The 24,903-nt window shown below is 43.8% G+C and overlaps 1 protein-coding gene across 3 annotated transcripts; it reads left to right on the top strand.

Annotated features, from left to right (window-relative positions):
* The first annotated feature begins 3,503 nt into the window (after positions 1–3,503).
* On the top strand, positions 3,504–17,698 carry LOC109906659 (1-acyl-sn-glycerol-3-phosphate acyltransferase gamma-like). 3 transcript variants are annotated; one of them, XM_020504482.2, is made up of 10 exons: positions 3,504–3,727; positions 12,197–12,254; positions 12,709–12,936; positions 13,158–13,327; positions 13,431–13,592; positions 14,120–14,273; positions 14,354–14,456; positions 14,591–14,666; positions 14,783–14,981; positions 16,675–17,698. In XM_020504482.2, exons 3-10 carry the CDS (start codon positions 12,759–12,761, stop codon positions 16,764–16,766), a joined length of 1,134 nt encoding a protein of 377 aa, XP_020360071.1. In that variant the 5' UTR covers positions 3,504–3,727; positions 12,197–12,254; positions 12,709–12,758; the 3' UTR covers positions 16,767–17,698. The 3 variants fall into 3 exon arrangements, with proteins under 3 accessions (XP_020360071.1, XP_031648187.1, XP_020360072.1); XM_031792327.1 differs by lacking the exon at positions 3,504–3,727 and adding an exon at positions 6,681–7,168; XM_020504483.2 differs by lacking the exon at positions 3,504–3,727 and adding an exon at positions 8,363–8,655.
* Positions 17,699–24,903: the final 7,205 nt, after the last annotated feature.

Below are 24,903 nucleotides of genomic sequence, written 5' to 3'. Positions count from 1 at the left end.
AAGAAGAAGAAGAGAAGCAATGACTTATCATCCAGAAACTAGCCTTTCCGGTGCTCTCGTAGGAATAGCCCAGCTGCTGACTAAGTCAGTGGTGGTGAGGTTTGTTGGCTGTGCCAGCTTTTGAACCCAAATACTGTATGTGGTCATTGAACTCCAAAACGGAAGCACCTAAAACTGCCATTGAGTGGTCCGAGTGTGTACTTTGAGTAGGAGCTTTGGGGAGTTGGATGGTCGAGGCTGTCTGTGTCTTCTGGCAAGATATATATGTTGGTCTGAAGTGGGTTGCCTTGCAAAACGGAGTCTGGTCATAACCAAATCTTCAGCTCTCCCAGTATTCTGTGGGAAACTATGGAAACAGTTTGAACATATTGACTGTTGTTGCAGCAATATTTTAGCACATTCCCTGGGGGAAACGGAGTGGGATAGTTTACAGTGGATTACAAAATATATGTTATTTATACATATATAAATATATATATATAGTATATGTATAAATATGTCGTGGACAGTGGAATATGTATGTACTGTGGATCATGAATCTGTGCTAAAGACATGGCCAATTTCTGAAACATATTTGAGGGCACTGCCTTGAATCAGATGGGACATTCCGGAATCTCTTCTTCCCTAATATTCAGCCAATAGCACGTGGCTCGATTGCAGTAGTGATGAAAATAAAAAAATTAGGTTAAGGATGATTGTTGACATGGTGTGCAACATTTTGTGTCTTAGGTCTTAGAAAAAGTGAGAAAAAAATGCCCACCCCTACATGTTTCTTTGTTTGGACCACTGTGTTTGCTGTAGTGTTGACTCTCTCCTAAAATAGTCCCTTTGGCAAAGTATCATAACATATACTCTTGCCATATGTATACAAGAAACAGTAGGCAACACTAGAACATTAACCATGATGTCAGTACAGAAAGGGAGATCTTTGACTAATGCAGCATTCGTAACCAAGTGGGAGGTGGGAAATACTAGTTGGTTGCAATTACCTGCTTTGAACTTGTCGAGAAACGCTGATTGACTAATGGCCAACAAACTGCGAAAACCATAAACTAAAAGTACAGCTGTCACACTTGTAAACAAATTATAGTGTTCAAAAACTATATTAATAGATTTTTTATAAATAATGTTTGTTGCATTTAACTGCCGGAAATGCAGTTTCGAGGTTATGTCCTTAGTAGATGATGTCAGCATGTAGGAGAAAGGGGAGCTCAGGATGGTGAACGAGTTTCCCACAAGTAATTACCAGTTGGAGGCCTGTTCAAGTGGATTTTTCCCAGTTGTATCTGGTAAATTCCCACTTCTCACTTGGTTACGAACAAAGCATTAAGCGTAACTGAGTGCCCCCTACTACCCCCTGCCTTTGTAACTGTATCTGTCCCTTAGTGGTTTTAACAGTGACCAGTCTATGCTTGGCTCTTCTTTTTGTTCTTATGTTGAAGATTTCCTTTTTACATTTTCTTTTCTCAATGGGCAAACAATGAAATGTATTAACTGTTTGGTAAAGTTTTTAGTGCTTCGTTTTTTGAGCCTGAATATTTTATAACATGTTACAATGAAGATTGTAGTGTACAAATCCACATTTATAATATATAATATGTATGTTATGATGCAATAAAAAATAAAGTAATGATTATATTATATCCACCTGCTTTTTTTCTGTAAGTAAATTAGTATCAACACACTGCCAATGTTAGGCGTGTATATGGGAGGCGAAGTCAAGTGCAGGAGAGCGGATTATAGTAAACAGGCGCACTTTAATACCGGTCAACAATGACAGCACATAAAACATACTAGTGCCAAAAACACGGTACATAACAAAAGTGCAGCGCCTGACAAATATCCACGTAACAATAAACAATTACACACAAAGACATGGAGGGGAACAGAGGACTAAATACACGTAGTGTGATTATGGAATGAAAACCAGGTGTGTATGAAACAAGACAAAACAAATGGATATATGAGAAATGGAGCGGCGATGGCTAGAAAGCCTGTGACGTCGATCGCCGAACGCCGCCCGAACAAGGAGAGGAGCCGACTTCGTCGGAAGTCGTGACAGCCAAAGGAAGGGGCAGGTCATGGAAGTCCATAATTGGCTGAAACTGAAAGTACGTAAAGAATGTGGCATATAAAAATGACATTCAAAAATATATATTTGAAATAGACGTGTTTGAATTTTGTACATTCAATATCTACCTGCAATGTTGGGTAACTATCTTTCCTGGTAACATATGCCATACGATGCTTGTCATGTACGTAAGTCAATGCATGCCTATCAGGGGACACTTTACTACAAGCAACTAATATGTATATTAGTTTCCTCCAATACAGCAGACAAACAAAGGTTGACAATTTCATTGAATTCATGAACATGACACTGGTAGGGTGCTTGCCGAAAACCGTATTCTGTACATCTGTATGGCATGGTCAATGAATGATCGTACTCACATATGCTGTCTACCTATACTCAACTGAACACAGGTATACCAGTTTGCACAGAGTTAGAATACCTAAGAGGATACCTATAGCCAGTGCTTGACTTGGGCTTAAATAGGTGCCGGTACTCATTTTGGGTGCCGGTACTGTTTATATTTATGTGCAGGAGCTCCACAACACTTTTGAGCTAATATTATATAAGAGGAACAGGAGCTCAAGCAGGTGAGCTCCTTAGCTCCGGTGAGGTCCTGCCCAAGTCAAGCATTGCTTATACACCTACTTTCTGGAGGGTCATCAATACTCTCTGCCGAAAGCTGCATCCCCTCTCCCTGCATGGGGCTGTCAATTAATGATTATAAATGTTTCATGAGTGTATACCTCAGTTATTATAAGACACAAAACGCATAAACAGCTTGTGGAGAACATTTAAAATCTGAAAGTGTTGCCATGGAAACCCATAAAATGACATTACTCTGTGGTCACCCTTGACTGAACTGGCTAAAAGTATGTATGATCTGAAGGAATTCACAAGTTCAAGGTACAGTAGGAATAACCCCTAACATATTCAGGATGAAAAGAGGCACAGAGACATCTACCTGCATTACAATTCAGTCACAGGTGTTTGGAGAGAAAGGGGACATAATGAGAATTCTGGCTTGTTATCAAAGAGGAAGAGGCAGAGCGAGAGTGTTTACTCTCTGCCAACGAGGTCGATGAGAGATTCGAATTTGGTCAACAACAAAAACAATGAATTTGCTACGTGAGGCTTATTTGATCCAATATAAGTTTGGTAATGGTTAGGTTGTTACGAATACACTGATATAATTGTATGCACGTAGCATTTCGGCAGAAATAAACAACAACGTTATTAGCGAGTTGTGTCTATGGAGTTGTGACCGTTGTGCACACGCGTATCTGGCCTCTCATTGGGTAGAATTGTCCCACCTGATCTCGCCACCTCCCGTATGCCTTCCATCTTTGAGGACATGTATTTCCATTGTTAGATCGGTCACTCGATTATCTTGAAAATATAATAGATCATCTTTATTGTTATGCATTGTATCCAGGGGACAAATGTTGTGGTTGGATAGACAGGAAGTTGCATGTTTCACAGAAGGATGTAGCTAGCTAGAAGTTAGTTAGCTCAAAGATAAATCTTTATGTTGAAAAATAAATAATTCTATGGCTCTGGGGTGCAAAGACACCAATGTTGTTTCAGTGTTGAGTTGAAAACCAACGCGTCGGATCTGTTTGGTAACGTTAATCGTCGTCAGGATCCAGAAATCAGGTAACTTTAGCTAGCTAAAATGCTATCCAAGTTAGCAGGGGTGTAAAATCATCTTTACGTCGATTCTGTTGCAAAACGTTTACTCAGACGGAAAACGTAAACCAGAGCTTCTATTGGACAAATTATGGTCGGTCCCTCCTCGTTTCATTCAGTTTGTTTCCGTTTGGTTGTTAAACGGTAAACGGTTTTCGTAATGAATACACCCCTGGTTAACTAGATAGCTGAAACCACTGCAGTAGCCAGCTAACATGCCACCTAATTTAACATATCACGGCGTAGCAGTCTGTCTGGACTCAGACATAATGTGTTGGCACAGACTGCCTTCGTGGTTTGGGAGTTGTGACCACAGTATGTGAACTTGACTGGAGCGCAGAACGAGTTTCCCCTAGGCTGGAACTTCGGCCTTCTCCAGTAGCGTTCACTTCATGAGCTCACGCCTCGATCACACTGACAGTGTTTTGCATTTTGGTAGCAGAAGTACATTAATTTCAAATGGAACGCTGCGTTTGCCTTGCAGCATTGCGTTGCAGAGGCAGCTGTAGTACGTTCAGTGTGGCGCGTACATTGGATTTATTGAACATGTGCATCAAACTGTAGACAGTTTGACAGAAATGGTAGTAGAAGCTGAATGTTCTTTTGTTGCACCACATCCAGATGATAGTGCATACCATTTTGCGCAATAACACTGGCGGTGTGCCTGCCCATGATGCATTTGTAGGCTACTTGTGTGCTTCTATAGAGTACCACAGCATGAGTCATAATACCCATAAAACCTAGTGGTCAAACAGGAAATGGTTCCAATCATTTTTCCACCATTCATTTTCCACATAAGGGATTTTAGAAACACTTAAAGACTGTTTTGTGTAGGCTTACCTTGGCGTGATGTTTTGCACAAGACTGGTTAACTTTGCTATTATGCACATAGCAACATGGTCTAGGAAAAGGCGCCAATTCAATTCATCACTGATGTTTCAGAACCGCGAACAGTGACCGTTATCCAATGCGGGAGAATGTGCATTTGTTATAAAATAATATCATTTATTAGTGTTGCACCATTGTTCTTACATAATATAAAATAGCCTAGTGGTTAGTGTTGGGCCAGTAACCGAAAGGTTGCTGGATCGAATCCCCGAGCTGACAAGGTAAAAATATGTCGTTCTGCCTCTGAGTAGAAGGCAGTTAACCCCCCTGAAGAGTTAAGAAAATATTTACCAAATAAACAAAAGTAAAAAATAACACAATACAATAACAAGGCTATATATAGGGGGTCCCGATACTGAGTCAATGTGCGGGGGTACAGGTTAGTCAAGGTCATTTGTACTTGTAGGTAGTGGTGAAGTGATAGATAATGCATAGATAATAAACACAGAGTAGCAGCAGTGTACAAAACAAATGGAGGGGGGGTGTCAATGTAAATAGTCCGGTTGACATTTTATTAATTGTTCAGCAGTCTTATGGCTTGTGGGTAGAAGCTGTTAAGGAGCCTTTTGGTCGTAGACTTGGCGCTCTGGTACTGCTTGCCATGTGGTAGCAGAGAAAACAGTCTATGACTTGGTGACTGGAGTCTCTGACAATTTTTGGGTATTTCCTCTGACACCGCCTATTATATAGGTCCTGGATGGCAGGAAGCTTGGCCCCAGTAATGTACTGGGCTGTACACACTACCCTCTGTAGCGCCTTATGATCAGATGCCGAGTAGTTGCCATACCAGGCTGTGATGCAACCGGTCAAGATGCTCTCGATGGTGCAGCTATAGAACTTTTTGAGGATCTGGGGACTCATGCCAAATGTTTTCAGTCTCCTGAGGGGGAAAAGGTGTTACCGTGCCCTCTTCACGACTGTCTTGGTATGTCTGGACCATGATAGTTCGTTGGTGATGTGGACACCAAGGAACTTAAAACTCTCACCCGGCTCCACTACAGCCCCATCGATGTTAATGGGGGCCTAGTGTGTCGCACACGCAAATGCTTCACAATTGATTTATTTGTAGGCTATAGCCTTGAAATAATTGAAATAATAGGCTCAACTCCATTCACATATTATGGTTATGACCAAGTTCGAGTTGACGTTAGAGAGAAACTAGATAGCTAGCAGAAGTTAGCCTAGCTAGCCGTGACTTTCAGTTGAAGCTGTCATTCACATGAAAATTGGACTGTGTTAGCTAACTAACTATTTTGCTAACTAAAATCTGTTTAAATATGCATGTGGAATTAACCAACAAGTATTTATGTTTATAATACCCTCCCACGTGTGAATGAATTAGACCAGCTAATGTCAGTCAACCACTAGCCCTTGACCATGACTCAGTTCCATTACATTACACATAAGAGTCACATAAGAGTAAATGCATCTTCTGTAGGGGGAGTTTTGTTAAGAGCCTCGAAGCTCAATCTGAGCATTAACACGGAGCGCTTGTGGTATGGTTTCGGAAACCATAATGACCGTATCTTTCATTTCAGCGAGAAATCATTTTCAAAAAAACAAGGTTAAATTGATACAAACTCTGATCTATTTAGGGCGTAAATCGTTATTTTCTTTTGGCCAGTTGTTTTTAGGTATTGGGACAATCAGCGAAACCGCTTCTGGAACGGTAATGCGAGCTGGTAAAGGCAAGCCTGAAGTGGACCACCAGTTTTGAGTCCAAGATAGGACAGTGGTGTGGGGCCTGATCGCCTCCGTGAAAGCACTGTAACAAAGTGTTTTAAAACGTTTAGCAACGGAAGGTTAAAATGTGCATCTTATCAGTCCAATTCAGGCACGCCCTGTTTCCATCTGTTTTCTTCCATTTGGTGACTGGCTGGACCCATCACAGCAGCTGAACTTCTCCACCCAACCCCCCCATACAGATGGATGGAAATGAGAGGTGACTTATCCAGGGTGCTGCTGCAAGAGCACTAATCAGTGCTAATCTGTTCTGGACCAGATTAGAGCTTTGTTAGAGATTAGAGCATCTCTCATTATTCTCTGTGTACAAAGGAGAGGCTCCTCCTCTGTTCTGTCTGTTTTAACACTTTTAAAACAGTGTGTCTTGGTTTTTGTTCTCGTCTCGCGGCGATCTGGTACGAAGCCGTCGCCGACTAGCTCTTTCGTTTCTCACCTGAGTTGCTTTCCTGTTGCGCCGATGGACGCTCCCTCCTCATCCTCCTCTTTTCCTTGGGACTTAGTGTTCATGCTGTCATCATCATAATTTATCTTGTCTCCTATGGGGATTAACATTAGCATGAGTCTCCGGCACCGTGGACACTGACTCCCATTTGTCCTCCTCTTAAAACGCTGTGGAGATTTTTATCTCTTTTTTTCCGTGATCCTTTTTTAAAATTTCTCCTGGGGGGGAAGGTAATCAAGGAGGGGGGCTAAGATGCTGAACCAGGGGGCCGTGATGCTCTTTACAGGGCTCTGTGGGGCACTGGTGGTGCTGGCGATCGCCTACTATACCTACTGGTAAGTCCTGTTGAGGGAGCAGTCGAGGACCGCGTCAGAACTTTATAGACATGACTGGTCCCGGTTCCACAGTGACTCCAACTGCGTGAGGCTGTGTGCAACCACAAACTATAATCTAAAATCTCTTGAACTACCTGACACTGTTTATTTGGGAGAGTGTAGACTGGGCTTGGTTGGTTGTTGTCTCTGAAGCACTTTAAATTAAGTTGATTTCTTTGGGTTTGTCTTGTTATTTGTTCTGGAGTGGCTCGGGTCCTTCTGCTGCTGGACATCTTGGCCAAGTTTAGCCTGTTTTGGCCTTTGGAAGGCCAATGGAGGCCAGGCTGTTTCTCCCTGTTAATCAGTTTAGCCCTGAGTGGCTATTGCTAATCTCTGCCACGTCCCACGTCCAATCAGGCCTTGTGTGTGTGTGTACCCTTGCATACTTGGTAGCCTGCTAAATGGCTTTAACCTAGTACATAATCAATGGCAATTTAAATCCTTTGCATGCCTTGTAGGCTAGGACAGGGGTTGTAAATATTTTCTGTTTCAAGACTCACTCAAATGCTTAAACAAATATATGGGGACCCCCTACATCAGAAATCACATTTTGAAATGTTATTTTTATAACTGTCAATGCATACATAAATACTAAATGTGAGATGTTTTAGCCTTACTGCTGTTATTTTCAATTTGTAGTTTTATCTATTGAAAACTGTCTGAGGCCCCCTAGTTGAGAAACAGTGGACTTCTTAGGAAATGTTTGGGTAAATTATCATCAAATAACACAGACACACCAGTTGGTTTCAAACTAATAGACAAGCAGCCTATACAAGCACCATGCCCATAGAAAGCAAGATATGAGTTGAGATACATCTGAACATCCCCCAAAAATCTCTAGGCCTGGGTATAGACTTCTTTTTTTGTGTATGTTATTTTTTATTCTTTTTCTATTGTTCTATTTCTTCCACTCAATTTCCTTCAGTAATTAGTATAGTGTGTGTGTGGAGGAGAGGAGAAGGCAGGACACAGTCTCCCCCACCCCCTTGTACCTGGGGGGAAATTATGGCAGAACTTTTTTAACCTCCTTGTGTGTGTGTGTCTCACACCCGGTTCGTTGGCCCAGTATTGACGGCCAGCCATTCGTCTGAGGGGATCAGGTGATTGCAGACACTCCCCTCCCTCTCCCCCCAAACACACCCACTCCACCAGGCAGCGCTTTGTCAGGCAGGCTAGGGGGAGCGTCTCCCTCTCTCTCTCTTCTTTTGTCTCTCTCTCCCTTTTTCTTCTGTGTGGGGACAATTTTCCCACTCTGCTAATGGATGGCCTTGTGAGATGTCATTTGTCTCCTAGGCAAGACTCCAAAGTTAACTCATGTTTACTGAGGAGCGCTGGTGTTTCTCGCACTCTCTTTCCCACTACTTGTAATTCTCACTCTGTTCCTGACTGTGGGCAAAGCTAGGACTTCACACTTTGACAAAACTACTTGCTCTCTCTTCCAGAACAAGGTTAGTGGTATTTCTGCTCCTTTCCCAGGGGTTATTGGCGTGAATGGGATGTTATTAATGAATATTGACCTCGTTGAGACGATGGAGCCATTTTTTTTATTTGACTAGTAATACCGTGTTAAAACTCAGAATCACCTGTTTTGACTGTGAACTGATGCTCCTACTGTAGAGAGATAGATAGGCTATACCGGATGCAGCTTTGACGTTTGACTGCCGTGGTTGTTTGGTGAAGGAAGCAGTCCAAGGCATTGCAACCTGATGTCAATGTGGGACAAACCTGAAGTTTGATAGCCTATGCCAAAGATCAGTATCCATAGAGAATGTCACCCTTGTGGATGTCTGCTTGATTCTTGAGCTTCGGATAAGGTGGTTTTCTGGTCCTCTTCAGTGCTATCTGCAGGAAACGGCCTTAGTTTAATGGGCCGTTTAAAACATGGGTCCTACAGACCTACACCACACCCTGTTATGCCTTGGCTTTATGGCATCCATCACAACTCCTCGGGGCAGTGAAGTTAGAACAGAATCTTGAAGTATTAAGAAAGTGTATTGGGAAATCATAGTCAGCCTACAGAAAAATATGCACATGCTCACTGTGCTTGCTCAACAGTATAGCTTCCTTCCTCACAAGTCCTTACCCACCCTTGATCTCGGATCCTCTGCTTTTCAAACACAAGTGACCTGCACTTGACTACACTGTTGGCTACACTGTTGAAAAGATAGCAGTACGATAGCACAGGTGGAGACGTTTCAAGCCGGGGAATGAGGTTACAAAACCAACTTGTTTACACTCGCACCTCTAAACTCATTCCACAGTGACCCCAGTCGTTGAGCAGAGTGCAGCTGCAGATCCGGGTCACGGCACCACTACTGTCCTCTTGACCGTGTCTTAGCCAACTATAGAATACCTAGCAGTTCAATAGCTTGAAATGTCTCCACCCACGCTAAGTAGTGAGGTTATGAATCCAACTCTGTTACACACACACAGAGGATGGTGAGTGTTTGTTCAGCGGGACCAAGTTAATGTTCTCTCAGCCCTATGTTCCCTCAGTTCCCACAGCTATATCCTCCCTCAGTTCCCACAGCCCTATGTTCCCACAGCCCTATGTTCCCTCAGTTCCCTCAGCCCTCTGTTCTCTCAGTCCTCAGTTCCCACAGCCCTATGTTCCCTCAGCCCTCTGTTCTCTCAGTCCTCAGTTCCCACAGCCCTATGTTCCCTCAGTTCCCTCAGCCCTCTGTTCTCTCAGTCCTCAGTTCCCACAGCCCTATGTTCCCTCAGCCCTCTGTTCTCTCAGTCCTCAGTTCCCACAGCCCTATGTTCCCTCAGTTCCCTCAGCCCTCTGTTCTCTCAGTCCTCAGTTCCCACAGCCCTATGTTCCCTCAGCCCTCTGTTCTCTCAGTCCTCAGTTCCCACAGCCCTATGTTCCCTCAGCCCTCTGTTCTCTCAGTCCTCAGTTCCCACAGCCCTATGTTCCCTCAGCCCTCTGTTCTCTCAGTCCTCAGTTCCCACAGCCCTATGTTGCCTCAGATCCCACAGCCATATGTTCCCTCAGCCCTCTGTTCTCTCAGTCCTCAGTTCCCACAGCCCTATGTTCCCTCAGCCCTCTGTTCTCTCAGTCCTCAGTTCCCACAGCCCTATGTTGCCTCAGTTCCCACAGCTATATCCTCCCTCAGTTCCCACAGCCCTTTGTTCCCTCAGCCCCCTGTTCCCTCAGTTCCCACAGTCCTATATGTTCAAATTACTTGAGTAGATGCTGAGATACATACATCTCAGAAAATGTATTTTGGGCTGCTGGAATATTGACAAAAGGTCAAAGTCATAGTGATTTAAACAATTCAGTAGGTTCCATATATACTCTCACATTTGTGTAGATGCTGAAATACTCAGCATGTTCTACATTTATAACAATAAGCATTGGTGCCAATTTTGATTGAAATTGGTTCAGTTGGTACTGAGGGACCACAGGGCTGGAGGGACCACAGAGCTGGACCCCTGATCAGATGCTTGAGGTCACTCAAGTCCACGCTCTGTGGGTGGGACCTCCTGTGTAGTTGGTACTACAGGCCTGTAGTACACACACACACACAGCCATTGATTTGACTCTTTGTTTCTAGGATGTGATTTGACAAAAATAGTGTGACTGACTTAATGCTCATTCTGGTATTAGGCCACTGTGTAGTTATCAGTGTTTTAGGATGGGTTAAGTATAGCTTTGGAAAGTAGTCTGTTTTATTCTTGAGACTGGACATAGGAATTGGGGCACAGTAGGTGAAATGTCTGTCGTGGATACAGTATTACTAATTCTGTAGTATTACTAATGATTTTAACATGTGGGAGGGAGTGGAGTGGTGCAGGCCTGCTGTTTGAGGGTGTGTGTGGGGTCTAGAGTTAGCGAAGAGGACATATCAGAATCCCAGAGATGCTGAATGGGGCCATTGTTGCCAATTTAGAGACATTGTTGCTATATTTAGCAAGTTTTGATACTGCTCCAGAGACTGTTACTGTTAAAAGAGCCTAGCAACAAATGCAGCTACTTATCAGGCTGCCTTGGAGAGTTTTGATAGCATTTGGTGACTTTTCCCATTCAATTCTGGAAGTAAATATCTGCAACAGAGGTCACAGCAAGAGCGCACAAACATTTAACACTTTGTTAAACTGCTGATGTAAAAAGGGCTATGTAAAATATATTTGATTGATAGATTGACAGGCACAGAAGCCAGGGGAGAGGGTGTGCGTCGGGAGAAGGGGCGAAAACGCTACTTTTGGGGATCGCAGCTGTGCTGCAGCAAGGCAAGTTTATGCTGTGACGTTGAGAGAAAAAAGTTGTCAAAACATTGAATTGGGCTAGTTTAGGAGTTGGACACCTGGTGTGGGTTTCTGTGTGAAAAAGAGAGTGAGAAAGGGAGCGAGTTGCTGGCCTTGTTCCAAGGAAGTGAAAGGGCGTGTGTGTGTAGGTATGCGGACATGTACATGTCAGTGAGAGGGAGGTTATGTACAACGCCATTTGGATGAAAGGGAGTTTATTTTTGTGGGCAAGCTGTGTTTTTAGCCTGATAGTTTCCTATTTTATATTGGGGAAATATAAATGGAAATGATTCACAGGAACCAACTGGTTGTCTGCTGAACTCCTCAGAATTAACCTGCTCTTTCTTTTCTTTTTTGTCACAGTTCTCTGAATAATTAACTCTGAATAATTAACAACAACAGTTGTATGTTGTTTGCAGTTTTTTATTTTCTTGTTGCAAGTTAGATTCTGTTTTGGGAAAGAGTTTGTTCAGATCTTCCCCTTTAAACTGGGGGGGGGGGGGGGGGGGGGCAGGTAGCCTAGTGGTTAGAGCATTGGGCCAGTAACCGAAAGGTTACTGGATCGGATCCCCGAGCTGACAAGTTAATCTGTCGTTCTGCCCCTGAACAAGGCAGTTAACCCACTGCTCCCTGGTAGGCCGTCATTGTAAATAAGAATTTGTTCTTAACTGACTTGACTAGTTAAATAAAAAAACAGATTGTGAATAGTTTGTAATGGGGTTCTTCTCTGTCCCACAGGTCTGTGGTGTTGGCTGACGGGCCGTGCAAACGGGGCTTGTGAAGGGATTCCACCGTGGTAAGTTGCACTGGAATTTCAGAAAATGATCACTCCTCCACTATTAACCCAGCCTCATCGAAGGGGTCAGGAGTTTTCCCTGACCGTGTGACATGACTAGGAATCCTCGTCATAGCCAATAAGGCTCAGACTTATTCCTGGTCAGATCAGTTAGTCAGGGGAAACTCCTTGCCCTAATCATATTCATAAACCTCCTCTTTTAAAGGGTAGGAAACATTCATTTTTACTCACCCGAAGTAACAACAGTGTCGTCAAATACTTAGTAACATAGTTACTGTAGTCACGATCAAAGTTGTTTTTATTTTTTACATATCTATTAACTTATTTTGGATATCTTAATAACTACCCACAATGCACTATTTCTCAACATCATATGGAGAACCGGTGCTACCTGGTGACATTTTCCACAGAATGAAATGGAAATGCATAGTTTCTTTATGGTGTTCTCCCCCAGGTCGGCCGTAGTGTGTTGGTAGCCCTGCTAGCCCCCAGACAGCCCTGGCCATGGGGCTGATAGCGTACATCAAGAGCCTGTTCATCCTCCAGCTGCTCGTTGGCTTTGTGTTTGTGGTCAGCGGCCTCATCATCAACTTCATCCAGCTCTGCACCTGCGCCCTATGGCCCATCGACAAGCAGCTCTACAGGAAGATCAACACCCGCCTCTCCTACTCCCTCTGGAGCCGTGAGTCACACTCATATAGGCTCGGCTAAATTACCATAAATGTTTGCTTATCGACAAGTCACCAAATGAATATTGTTGGTTTTGATATTTCAACCTGCCTTTCCTGATCGCGTCTGGTGTGGGGCGACAAAATTGACACCATTTTGCGACTGGGTGGTTCATTGTGACGGAGTTTACACTGGTTCGTTGTTAACTCTCTGCTTTCCCTCTCTGTCCTGTAGAGCTGGTGATGCTGCTGGAGTGGTGGTCAAGTACAGAATGCACCATATTCACAGACCAGGCCACGGTGGACAAATTTGGCAAGGAGCACGTCATCATCATCCTCAACCACAACTACGAGATCGACTTCCTCTGCGGCTGGACCATGTGTGAACGCTACGGCGTGCTTGGAGTGAGTATGTGTGTGTGTGATAGAGGGGGAATGAGTTTAGCTGCTGTTTATGAAAATATAATGTTTGGTAGGTTGGCTGAACAAAGTCGTTTCGTCTTCTCAGGCTTCAAAGGTCTTGGCCAAGTACGAACTGCTGAAGGTGCCTCTGATTGGCTGGACATGGTACTTCCTGGAGATTGTCTTCTGTAAGAGGAAGTGGGAGGAGGACAGAGATACCGTGTTCAAAGGCCTGACCCAGCTGAAGGATTACCCTGAGTTTATGTGGGTGAGTAAGACGACAAACTGAAACACAGTGACGTTTGCCCCTCTCCCTTTGACCATCAGCGTGTGTCTGTATGGAGTTGTACCCCGGGGTGTGTTCATTAAGCATCAAACAGATGAAAAATGCACATTTCTGTTTACCGTTGAATAATGTTTTCCACTGAGTGCCCAAATTAACACGCTCCAGATTCGTTTGCGGCTACGTGCACACAATTTAAGCCAGTAATCTGACAAACTCTCATGGGGGAAAATGCAAAGAAATACAACTGAGATTCTGTGTGTATGTTGTTTGTGCATGTGTACGTGTTACTGTGGACAGTGTTGCCAGAAATGCACATCAGGGTGTGTCTGAGGTAGTGCACCTCTGTTGGCGTTCCTACCTTCTGTTGTTTCCAGTGGGACACGTAGGGATTACAAGGTCATGAGCTTAGTGTGTTTACCGCTCCAAAGACATCAACAGGGTCACCTCCAAAGACCGCAACAGTGGTTGTGCGTGTGTGTCGACTTGTCTCTCTCTCTCTCTTTCTTCAGTTCCTATTGTACTGTGAAGGCACCCGTTTCACACCGAAGAAGCATGAGATCAGTATGGAGGTAGCAGAGAGTAAAGGTCTACCAAAACTCAAATACCATCTACTGCCCAGAACCAAAGGCTTCACCACAACACTGAGCTGTCTCAAAGGCACAGGTGGGACACAAGCACACACAAGCACGTGCACACACACATTTGCTGCATCACACTCATGGTCGCACTCTTTCCTTTCTCAGTATCTGCTGTGTACGACGTGACACTAAATTTCAGAGACAAGAAGGTCCCAACACTGCTGGGAATCGTCAGTGGAAAGAAGTACATGGCAGATATGAATATCACGTAGGTGGCGCCTGTCCCTCTCCCACAGACAAAGGCAGTGCACTGGTCCTTTGACCCGCTGACATACTGTATCACCAGACTTGCTGCCCTTTAGTAGCGTTGTACTGAATTGAGTTCCCCTCCTTCCTGTATAGACGGTACCCAGTGGAGGAAATCCCAGAGGACGAGAAGGAGTGTGCAACCTGGCTTCACAAGCTCTACCAGCGGAAGGTGCTGGAAACTCAGCTTTCCCTCCCATTTCTTTACCCTTTCTAGCCATAAGTCAATGACTCTCCACTAATTAAATATTGACAACATTCTCTCTTTCTTCCTTTCTCTTTCTGTAGGATGCACTGCAGGAGCACTACGAGAAGGAGGGCAGTTTCCCCGGTCCCGCTATCAAGCCCCCCCGTCGGCTGTGGACGCTGCTCAACTTCCTCTTCTGGGCCACCCTGCTTCTTACCCCCCTCCTCAACTTCGCCTGTGGGGTGTTTGTCAGCGGCTCTCCCCTCCTTATCGTCGTCTTCTTGATCTTCTGCATTATCGGTGCGGATGCCACCCATTTAGCCTGCTAAGCCTACTACTTTTTCCAAGTTCTTATGCTGTTAGGACCTGCCTATACTATATAATCTCATTTTGACTCGTTATTGCCTGGTTTCCCGAACACAGAATAAGCCTAGTCCTAGACTAAAAAGCTATTTCAATAGAGATTCTCCATTAAGCATGCATTTTAGTTCAGGACTAGGGCTCTCGAGTGGCGCAGTGGTCGAAGGCACTGCATCCCAGTGCAAGAGGCACCACTACAGTCCCTGGTTCGAATCCAGGCTGTATAACATCCGGCCGTGATTAGGAGACTCATAGGGCGGCGCACAATTGGCCCGGGTTTGGCCGGGGTAGGCCGTCATTGTAAATAAGAATTTGTTCTTACCTGACTTGCCTAGTTAAATAAATAAATATTAAATTATTCTGCTCTAAATGTATAGTTTTATAAAGCATTGCTCTATACTACCTTTTTCCACTGGTGGGACTTTTTCAGTTGATGGCACCAGCACAAGATTTCGTACCAATTTTTTCGCAACCGAGCGCCAGTTAATGACTTGACCCCTATGGTTTTGCATTCCATACAGAACAAGGCTGATAATGACTAGCCATCTTTTAAATCATGTAAGCGCCCCTGCAGAAATAAAATGAGCATAAAAAAATTCCCTTCAAAGTCTATCTCTCTCCTTATGATAGTTATGTTGTTTTTGCGTGGGCTGCTCAATCCACCGCATCCTCCGATGTCGGCCTTCTGCATTTGGGGTGGAAGGTGGCAGAACTACAGCTGTGTTTGTCAGACCAGGAGACATCCTGAAAATCAGTCTTCTCACGAAAACTTTTGTAGTGTCGGAACGGTTTGAGGCACAAACTAATATGACCCCTCTATGGAAAGATAACTCTCACAAACACATACAGGATTCCCACAAGCCTCGTCTGAAGGTAGACAGACCGATATGAGTAAAAAAAAAAAAAATGAATGGGAAAATATATGGAAGTACTTTAGTGCCCAAAGAAGGGGTTAAATACAGGTAAAAATAATTATAATTTGTCTCTTAGATATTGGACAGGCACTTCTAAACATATCTCCCTTTGATGTATTTTTGGACTGTCTGTTGTGCCATGTATGAATATGTTATTCAATACATTAATAAGGGCTAATAGCAGTAAGACCAAATAAAAAATTTCATAAAAAAATTAGTTTAAAAGAAAAATGTTATACTTACAGGCGTCCTAAAATTCTAAATCAAATTGCTAACCCAGCCTTGGGCCCTTTGACCTAAGGGGGTTTTAACTTGACTATCATATTCACATTGATTGTTTGTTGAGGGAAAAAAATCTATCCTTTGCGCAATCTCTAAAAAGGTGCTATTGTTAAAAATGTTGAACAGTGTCACTCTACAGTTGTAGGGCCCTATTAAAAGCAGTTTTATCTTTTCGTAAAATCTGTTTTCCAGATTCTATCTTTGCAGTCAACATTTTAATTGGGGAAGTTTTTGGGGAAATACTTTAGAAATGTTAATTCAAACAGCGCATGATGACTGAAATGTGAGTGTTTTGGTCGCAGTGTTGAGCCCTGTATAGTATGTATATGTGATTATCTGCACTTTGTTGATTTGTATTATACCTCAGAAATGTTTGTTGTTGTCTTCTTTCTTTCTACTGTTATTGACAAATCTCTCTCTGTCTCCTCTCTCCACAGCCTCCATAGCAGTGCGCCGCCTGATCAGTGTATCTGAGGTGAACAAAACCGGCTCTACTTACGGCAAAATGGAGGGCAAAAAGGAAAACTAGAACTCTTTATGGCAGTCACGTTACGGTCCCTCTACTGTCAACGCTCGGTGTCTGAGCGGTTGTTGCGGTCCCCGCACAGACAGACCCTGTGCAGCCACCCTCCTTCAAAAATAGGTTAAAACTCAGCAGGAGGGTGGGGGGGATATAACTGAATAGACTTTTTAGACGTAAGTTAAAATATTAATTATGATGATTGTGACACAGAACAACATTTTTAATGGAATTGTTGCATTTGACTCCCAGTGAATGCATCCGTCCAGTGAGAGGGGGGGTGACAGACAGCAGGTCTGAATGGTAAATACCAGAGGGTGTATCTCTCTAGCACCAAACGCTCCCTGCACCCCAGCTCGAAGGCCCCCTGTCGGTCTCCTCCGCACAGCTTTGTGGTTCTCCTCAGCGACATGCTCCAGAACTTTCCTGTTTCAGCGGTACCACTTCCTCCAACATGCACCCCACTTCCTGCCACAGCAGCCCACCCTAAAGAAGTGCTCTCCACCTATCAAATATTCACATTTTCTCCTTCAGTATCTCTGACTGGGCCAGCCCAACGTCCCTCTGTAGTTTCAGCAAGGGGCTTTACTGTCTGGAAAATACAGATTCCCAGCATGCTTTAGCTCCCCACCCTTAGCCCCATGAAGGTTGGGTGTGGAGGTGAAGGAATCTGAACACCTCTGAGCACATCCTGTTATTTGTTTGTCCGTCTCCTCATGAAACTTGTGCTGAATCCTGACACAAACGAGATTGAGCATGCTGCTACTCCTCCCGTCCTTCCCAGAAAAGCACAGACGTGATGGCCAACCTCGCACCAATAAAATGCAGTATTTAATGTTAATTTAAAGCCAGGTTTGGACCTGAGTTGATTTCTGAATTGCTTGTAGATCCCATAAATACTGATTGTTATAAACAATAAAACAATTATCATTTGGTTTCCATTTAATATACAAAAGTGATTTAATGATGGGATTACATTTATTTCCCTACAGTACTCCAGAGTGACTTGTTCAGAGGTTTTTGAAGAGCATTGTTTTGGCAATGGTGGATCGACATCTAACACCAATTAAGTTTAAAATAGTTAGGCCTACCACCACACCCCGGTCCCCCGTCTATTCGACCCCATTAGTGTATGCAATATAAAATATGTAACCACCGTTTGAATGCCTTTAGGCCCATCATAAGGTGACACAAAGCTAGTATAGCAGTCGTCCAGTGACCAAGAGCTGAGGACTCGTCTGAGGACAACACCATCACTAACACTGGCTGTCCCTACCATCCAACTCGGCTGCCAGCAGAATAGATTCATGCTTTTACAAAGAGCAGGTGAAGTGCCCCACAGGCCATTTGCAGAGTGGATTTTCCCATATCCATGATTGGATTTTACAGCATAAAAAAAAAATAAGCATAACACTTTGTACATGGCCAGTTATTGGCATTTTAAAATTCTATGACCCTCCCACCCCCTAAAATGATCCCAATAACATATTATTAAAAAGTAGGCCTCAATATTATCAGACAGGTGTGTTATTTTAGCAATAAGATTGATCACCTACAGTGTAAAACTGATGAAGCATAGTGGCTATATATAGATGGCTAAAGCTTGGGGTTAACCATATGCATTAATACCCCACTGGTCTAATAATTAGATCAGACTAGATTATCTTTTTGCTAGTTAGCCAGGTATGTATTGATGATTCCAGTATGGGGCAGTTGGACAGTGGAGGAAGGAAAGCTGTTAGCAGCCTACTGATTCATCTGCAATTGCTGCTGCTCCTACTACTGTTTCTGCTGCTCCTGCTGTTGCCGTGTGGCTCCTACTGCTGTTGCTGCTGCTCATACTGCTGCTTCTTCTGCTGCTGCTGCTTGGATCAGCAGAGTCAACAGAACCAGCATATCCAAATGATGGAGCTGCTGGTCCATGATCAGCCACAGAAGGCAGGACAGAAGCCCAGGGTGGAGTTGGGCTCTGGCTTGGGCAGGGGCATGGGTACTCTGGGTGGTGGGCAATGGTATTTGCCTCTGGGTCCATTGATCATGCCAGAGTGGTGGAAAGGGGCTCCATCTGTTACGTGGATAACCCGGGGACCAGGTAGGATTGGGGCACCAGGTGACAGAGGTTTGGCGCCAGGTAGGACTTGCTAGGCATGGGCACCAGATGGCAGATGGGTTCCATGCTGACGCTGCTTTCGAAGGCCTGTCACCACTTCTTCCAATTCTGACCAGTATCTGATTGTCTCAAACTACTTGAGCATGGTGTTAACACTAAAACTGTTGCCTACCTAATGTTTGACAAGGGTCTCTAAGTAAATCATATGGTTAAAATCATATGTGTGTTTGTGAATTGTGAGTTTTCTACTGTACAATGAACTCCATTAATGTTGGACATATCTCTACTGGAGGAGGCCATTTCATTTCCCTTTCCAACAAATCCTTAGCAGCACAGGCTTCGTTTTAGAAACGAGAGGGATGCACCTTACACCCATATAAATACAGTATTACACCCCCCCCCCCCCAAAAAAAGTAAATACTACAGTAATGTACACAAAAATACCAATACCAAATATGTTATTTTTCAGTGCATTATGGCAAGCAAAGTTGATCATTTAATCAAGTCTATGAAGCCAAAGTCATGATAAACTATAGGCTAGATAAATAAAGTTGAAACGTTATTAGAATTTGTGGAATTATTCAGTCAATAATATTTCATAAATACCGGAGCCTGTGAGTTTAAATAGACTTGTATTACGACATAATAAAAGCGGAGCTGGTTCATGAAAACAACTAACTTTCCAGTCTTGGCACATCATTTTTATACATTTTTCCTCCTTCACACACAGTAACTCCTCTTAATGACTCATCCCCTTTGGCATTTAGCCACCATTATCTTATTGTCTTTCACTAATTTTAGTTTGGTTTCATATTAGGGCATGGAAACTGTAGAGCCACACCAATAGTTCTAAAATACAGGCTTGTATCTCGACTAAGACAGGTGCATGCATGTAGGACCATAGCAACAGTCCATAGCACTTTACAAAAAATAACCAGACATGTCATCCTGCTAGCTCCTCTAAACACCCATGTTCTGGAAAAGTCCCAAGGGGTGTAAGCATAGCAACAGTACATATTAGGCCATACCACTTGAACAGGTTGTGTCTCAGGTGGCTGAGGCCCTTGATTGATTTTCTTGGCCTTCCTGTGACACGGTGCTGTAGATGCCCTTGAGGCAGGCAGTGTGCCCCAGGTGATGCGTTGGGGAGACCTCCCCACCCTCTGGAGAGCCCTGCGGGTGCGCACAGCCCGATAGGATGCTCTCAGTTCTTTGTAGAAGTTCATGTGGATCTTAGGGGCCAAGCCAAATTTCTTCAACCTCCTGAATTTGAACCTTGCACCTTCTTCACCACACCGTCTACATGGATGGACCATTCCACTGTGGCCCGTCAATGTGGATGGGGGCTTGCTCTCTCTGCTGTCTCCTGAAGCTCCTTTGTTTTGCTGAAGTTGAATTTTCCACCCTCATGATGCCATCTATTTTGTGAAGTGCACCAGTATCTTCTGCAGCAAAGCACCCTCACAACATGATGCTGCCACCTCCATGCTTCATGGTTCCCCCAAGCCTCCCCCTTTATCTTCCAAATATAGTGATGGTCATTATGGCCAAACAGTTCTATTTTTGTTTCATCAGACCAGAGGACATTTCTCAAAAAAGTACGATATTTGTCCCCATGTGCAGTTGCAAACCGTAGTCTGGCTTTTTTATGGCGGTTTTGGAGCAGTGGCTTCTTCCTTGCTGAACGGCCTTTCGGGTTTATGTCAATATAGGACTCGTTTTACTGTGGATATAGATACTTTTGTACCTGTTTCCTCCAGCATCTTGACAAGGTCCTTTGCTGTTGTTCTGGGATTGATTTCCACTTTTCGCACCAAAGTAGGTTCATCTCTAGGAGAGAGAGCGTGTCTCCTACCTGAGCTGTATGACGGCTGCGTGGTCCCATGGTGTTTATACTTGTGTACTATTGTTTGTACAGATGAACGTGGTACCTTCAGACATTTGGAAATTGCTCCCAAGGATAAACCAGACTTGTGGAGTTCCACATTTTTTTTCTGAGGTCTTGGCTGATTTCTTTTGATGTTTCCATGATGTCAAGCAAAGAGGCACTGAGTTCGAAGGTAGGCCTTGAAATACATCCACAGGTACACCTCCAATTGACTCAAATTATGTCAATTAGCGTATCAGAAGCTTCTAAAGCCATGACATCATTTTCTGGAATTTTCCAAGATGTTTAAAGCCACAGTCAACTTAGTGTATGTAATGTAAACTTCTGACCCACTGGAATTGCCTCCCATACCATAACCCCACCGCCACCATGGGGCCCTCTGTTCACACCGTAGACATCAGCAAACCACTAGCCCACACAACGCCATACACGCTGTCTGCCATCTGCCCAGGACAGTTGAAACCGGGATTTATTCTTGAGAGCACACTTCTCCAGCGTGCCAGTGGCCATCGAAGGTGGGCATTTTCCCACTGAAGTCAGTTACGACGGCAAACTGCAGTCAGGTCAAGACCCTGGTGACGACGACGAGCACGCAGATGAGCTTCCATGAGATGGTTTCTGAAAGTATGTTCACAAATTCTTTGGTTGTGCAAACCCACAGTTTCATCAGCTGCCCGGGTGGCTGGTTACAGAGGATCCTGCAGGTGAAGAAGCCGGATGTAGAGGTCCTGAGCTGGCGTTTAAAAAAAAAAAATTGGTGTATTTTTACCCCTTTTTCTCCCCAATTTTGTGATATCCAACTGGTAGTTACAGTCTTGTCCCATCGCTCCAACTCCCCTACAGACCCGGGAGAGGTTAAAGGTCGAGAGCCATGCGTCCTCCAAAACACAACCCTGCCAAGCCGCATTGTTTCTTGACACACTGCTCGCTTAATCCCGGAAGCCAGCCGCACCAAGGTGTCGGAGGAAACACCATCCAGCTGGTGACTGAAGTCAGCTTGTAGGCACCGGGCTCACCACAAGGAGTCACTAGAGCACGATGGTACAAGGAAATCCTGGCTGGCCAAACTCTCTCCTAACCTGGACGACGCTGGGCCAATTGTGCGCTGCCTCATGGGTCTGCAGGTCACGGCCGGCTGTGACACAGGCTGGGATCTTTGTGATTGTGTCTACTTTTGTAGATGTATAATGTATAATCGTCAATACATTAAAAAAACACATACCAGGCAAGGTTTACACCCAGGTTTAGAGTTGTACATCTGCAATAGTTGTTCAATTGTAAGAAACACTCCAACAGTATGGGACTTAGCTGTACTTGAAGCAACTCAAAGTGGCAGGAAACCTGTATATACTCAATAGGATTTTGTGCAAATCTGTTTACCTGTTTACCCATACAGTATCCCAGTGAGACTTCAGTCCTGCACAGTGCTAAGTGTGTGTGTGCGCAAGCGCTTGTTGTAAATGTGTGATGGTTGGCACCTTAGGAAGTTGAGTAGAACTACCACATGATGTGAATTACATTTTAGTTGTTTTTCTTCTTCTTAAAAAGACTTACTTAAATTCAACGAGTTTGCATAAGCCCCTTTGGAGGCCGCTGTGTCCACCACATGAATGTTCTTCAAATCAACCATGCTGGCTGCCAGCCTCCCAACACTCGCGGACAGTTCCCGATTCTCTCCTAGAAAGAGAAAGACAAACAGAAGAAAAAAAGAGAGACACAGAAAGATATTTTAATAATTTAGTTGGTCTTATTTGGTGATTGAATCTATGATAACAATGTACAGTATGAAATTAAAATAATCATAAATAAACTAAAAGTTATTCTTTTTTTAGCTGGTTCTAATTCCTAAGCCCAGTATTTGTATACAATTGCTGCAGTGAACTGAGATGGTGTAAGCGAAACTGTACTGTACCCGTGATAGGGCGGCGCACAATTGGACCAGCGCCGTTAGGGTTTGGCCGGGGTAGGCCGTCATTGTAAATAACAATTTGTTCTTAACTGACTTGCCAAGCAAAATAAAATAAAAAGGCAGAGATGGATTAAAGTGAGCAAAAATGAATCACTTGTACAGGATGTGAAGTGACTGACGTTTTGATGTCAAGCTGTCTTCCTCAGAGTGACCTGATCATTGCACTTAGATCCTATTTATAGCCTAGTGGCCCATTGAGAGACAACAATGTAAACAAATATAATGATAATATGTTTCAAAGGTAAATGGCAAATTATAGCACAAATAAGCGAGACACCCTATTTAGTCTATCATTAAGCCATATCAAAATATATATGCAGTATGTGATATTTGGGTGTGAATCAGGAGACACAGAGACCAAACAAATATATGCAACAACACTATAGAAATGAGGACAGTGAAATATCATTGTTTAGCGTCTTTGGATCCACAGTGTCTAAGCAGTACCGCCAGAATGCCTCTCTTTGTTTTAGTTTAAGTACGATGTGACCGCTTGGTGAAATCTGGATATTTTCTATGGCTACATAGCGCAGGGAGGAAGTTTATGGGGTGTTTTGTCCTGGTTTCTATTAGTACCACAGATCAGGGTGTGACAGTCTGGAGGAAACCTGGCACCACCCCTACGGTGGTGGCAGCATCATGCTGTGGGGATGTTTTTCAGCAGCAGGGACTGGGAGACTAGTCAGGATCGAGGGAAAGATGAACGGAGCAAAGTACAGAGAGATCCTTGATGAAAACCTGCTCCGGAGCGCTCAGAACCTCAGACCGGGCGAAGGTTCACCTTCCAACAGGACAAAGACCCTAAGCACACAGCCAAGACAATGCAGGAATGGCTTTGTCTCTGAATGTCCTTGAGTGGCCCAGCCAAAGCCCAGACTTGAACCCAATCAAACATCTCTGGAGAGACCTGAAAATAGCTGTGCAGCAACGCTCGCCACCCAACCTCGCAAAGCTTGAGAGGATATGCAGAGAAGAATGGGAGAAACTCCCCAAATACAGGTGTGCCAAGCTTGCAGCATCATACCCAAGAAGACTTGAGGCAGTAATCACTGCCAAAGGTGCTTCAACAAAGTACTGAGTAAAAAGTCTGAATACTTATGTAAATGTGATATTTCCATTATTTATTTTGAATGCATTTGCAAAAAATTCTATAAACCTGTTTTTGCTCTGTCATTACGGGGTATTGTGTGTAGATTGGTGAGGAAAAAAAGCAATTTAATCCATTTTAGAATAAGGCTGTGACGTACAAAATGTGGCAAAAGTCAAAGGGTCTATAAACTTTCCGAATGCACTGTAAATGTCAACCGGTGTAATTTGGAAATAGTCTTGCCATTTCAGTGTTTTAGAAGGTTAGCCAGTATAATATGAAAGTAGTCTTGCCATTTATTTATTTTTGTGTGTTTTTTGATGCAATGTGCTTACCTTTTTGATGTGCTAAAGTTAGCTAGCTGTGAAGGTCACTACAGTGGAAAATAGTTGTTCTTTCTCAATGGCACATTTGGTGTTTAAATTTGATTGGCTGATGGGGAAGAATGGGTGGAGTTGAATGACTGAATGAATGACTGCCCAGAATCGTCCCAAGTACATCGGGCCATTTCTGTCTATCGGAATTCAGCTGACTTTGCCGTCATCTTACCAGAATCCCCCCAGAAGCGACCCAATGCAAATTTAAACATTACTATTATACATACACATTATACACATCCACAAAAAAAAAACATTTTGTTTTCGGAGGAAACACCATACACCTGGTGACCGTGCATGCGCCTGGCCCGCCACGGGTGTCACTACAGAGCGATGGGAGAATGAAATCCCGGCAGGCCAAACCCTCCCCTAACTCGGACAACCCTGGGGCAATTGTGCGTTGTCTCATGGGTCTCCTGATCGCGATCGGCACGGGTCTCAAACCAGCATCTGTAGCAACGCAGTTTGCACTGCGATGCAGTGTCTTAGACCGCTGCGCCACTCGGAAGGCTCCATCCACAAAGTTTTTAATGCTTATCAATTGCCTTGCACAAAGTATCAAAATACTAAAATACTACACAGGACACTTAAAGAATTTAATGTAATGTTAATTGTATTTTTTGGTCACAGGAACAATGAGAAAATATGTAAAAAATAAATAATGAGATGTCAATTATATAAAGGAGCCCGTGTATTCATCTGCCAGAGATTAGCC

Source organism: Oncorhynchus kisutch, linkage group LG16, assembly GCF_002021735.2.
Source record: "Oncorhynchus kisutch isolate 150728-3 linkage group LG16, Okis_V2, whole genome shotgun sequence".
NCBI classification, from domain to species: Eukaryota; Metazoa; Chordata; class Actinopteri; order Salmoniformes; family Salmonidae; genus Oncorhynchus; species Oncorhynchus kisutch.
This window is presented reverse-complemented; position numbering and strand designations above follow the sequence as displayed.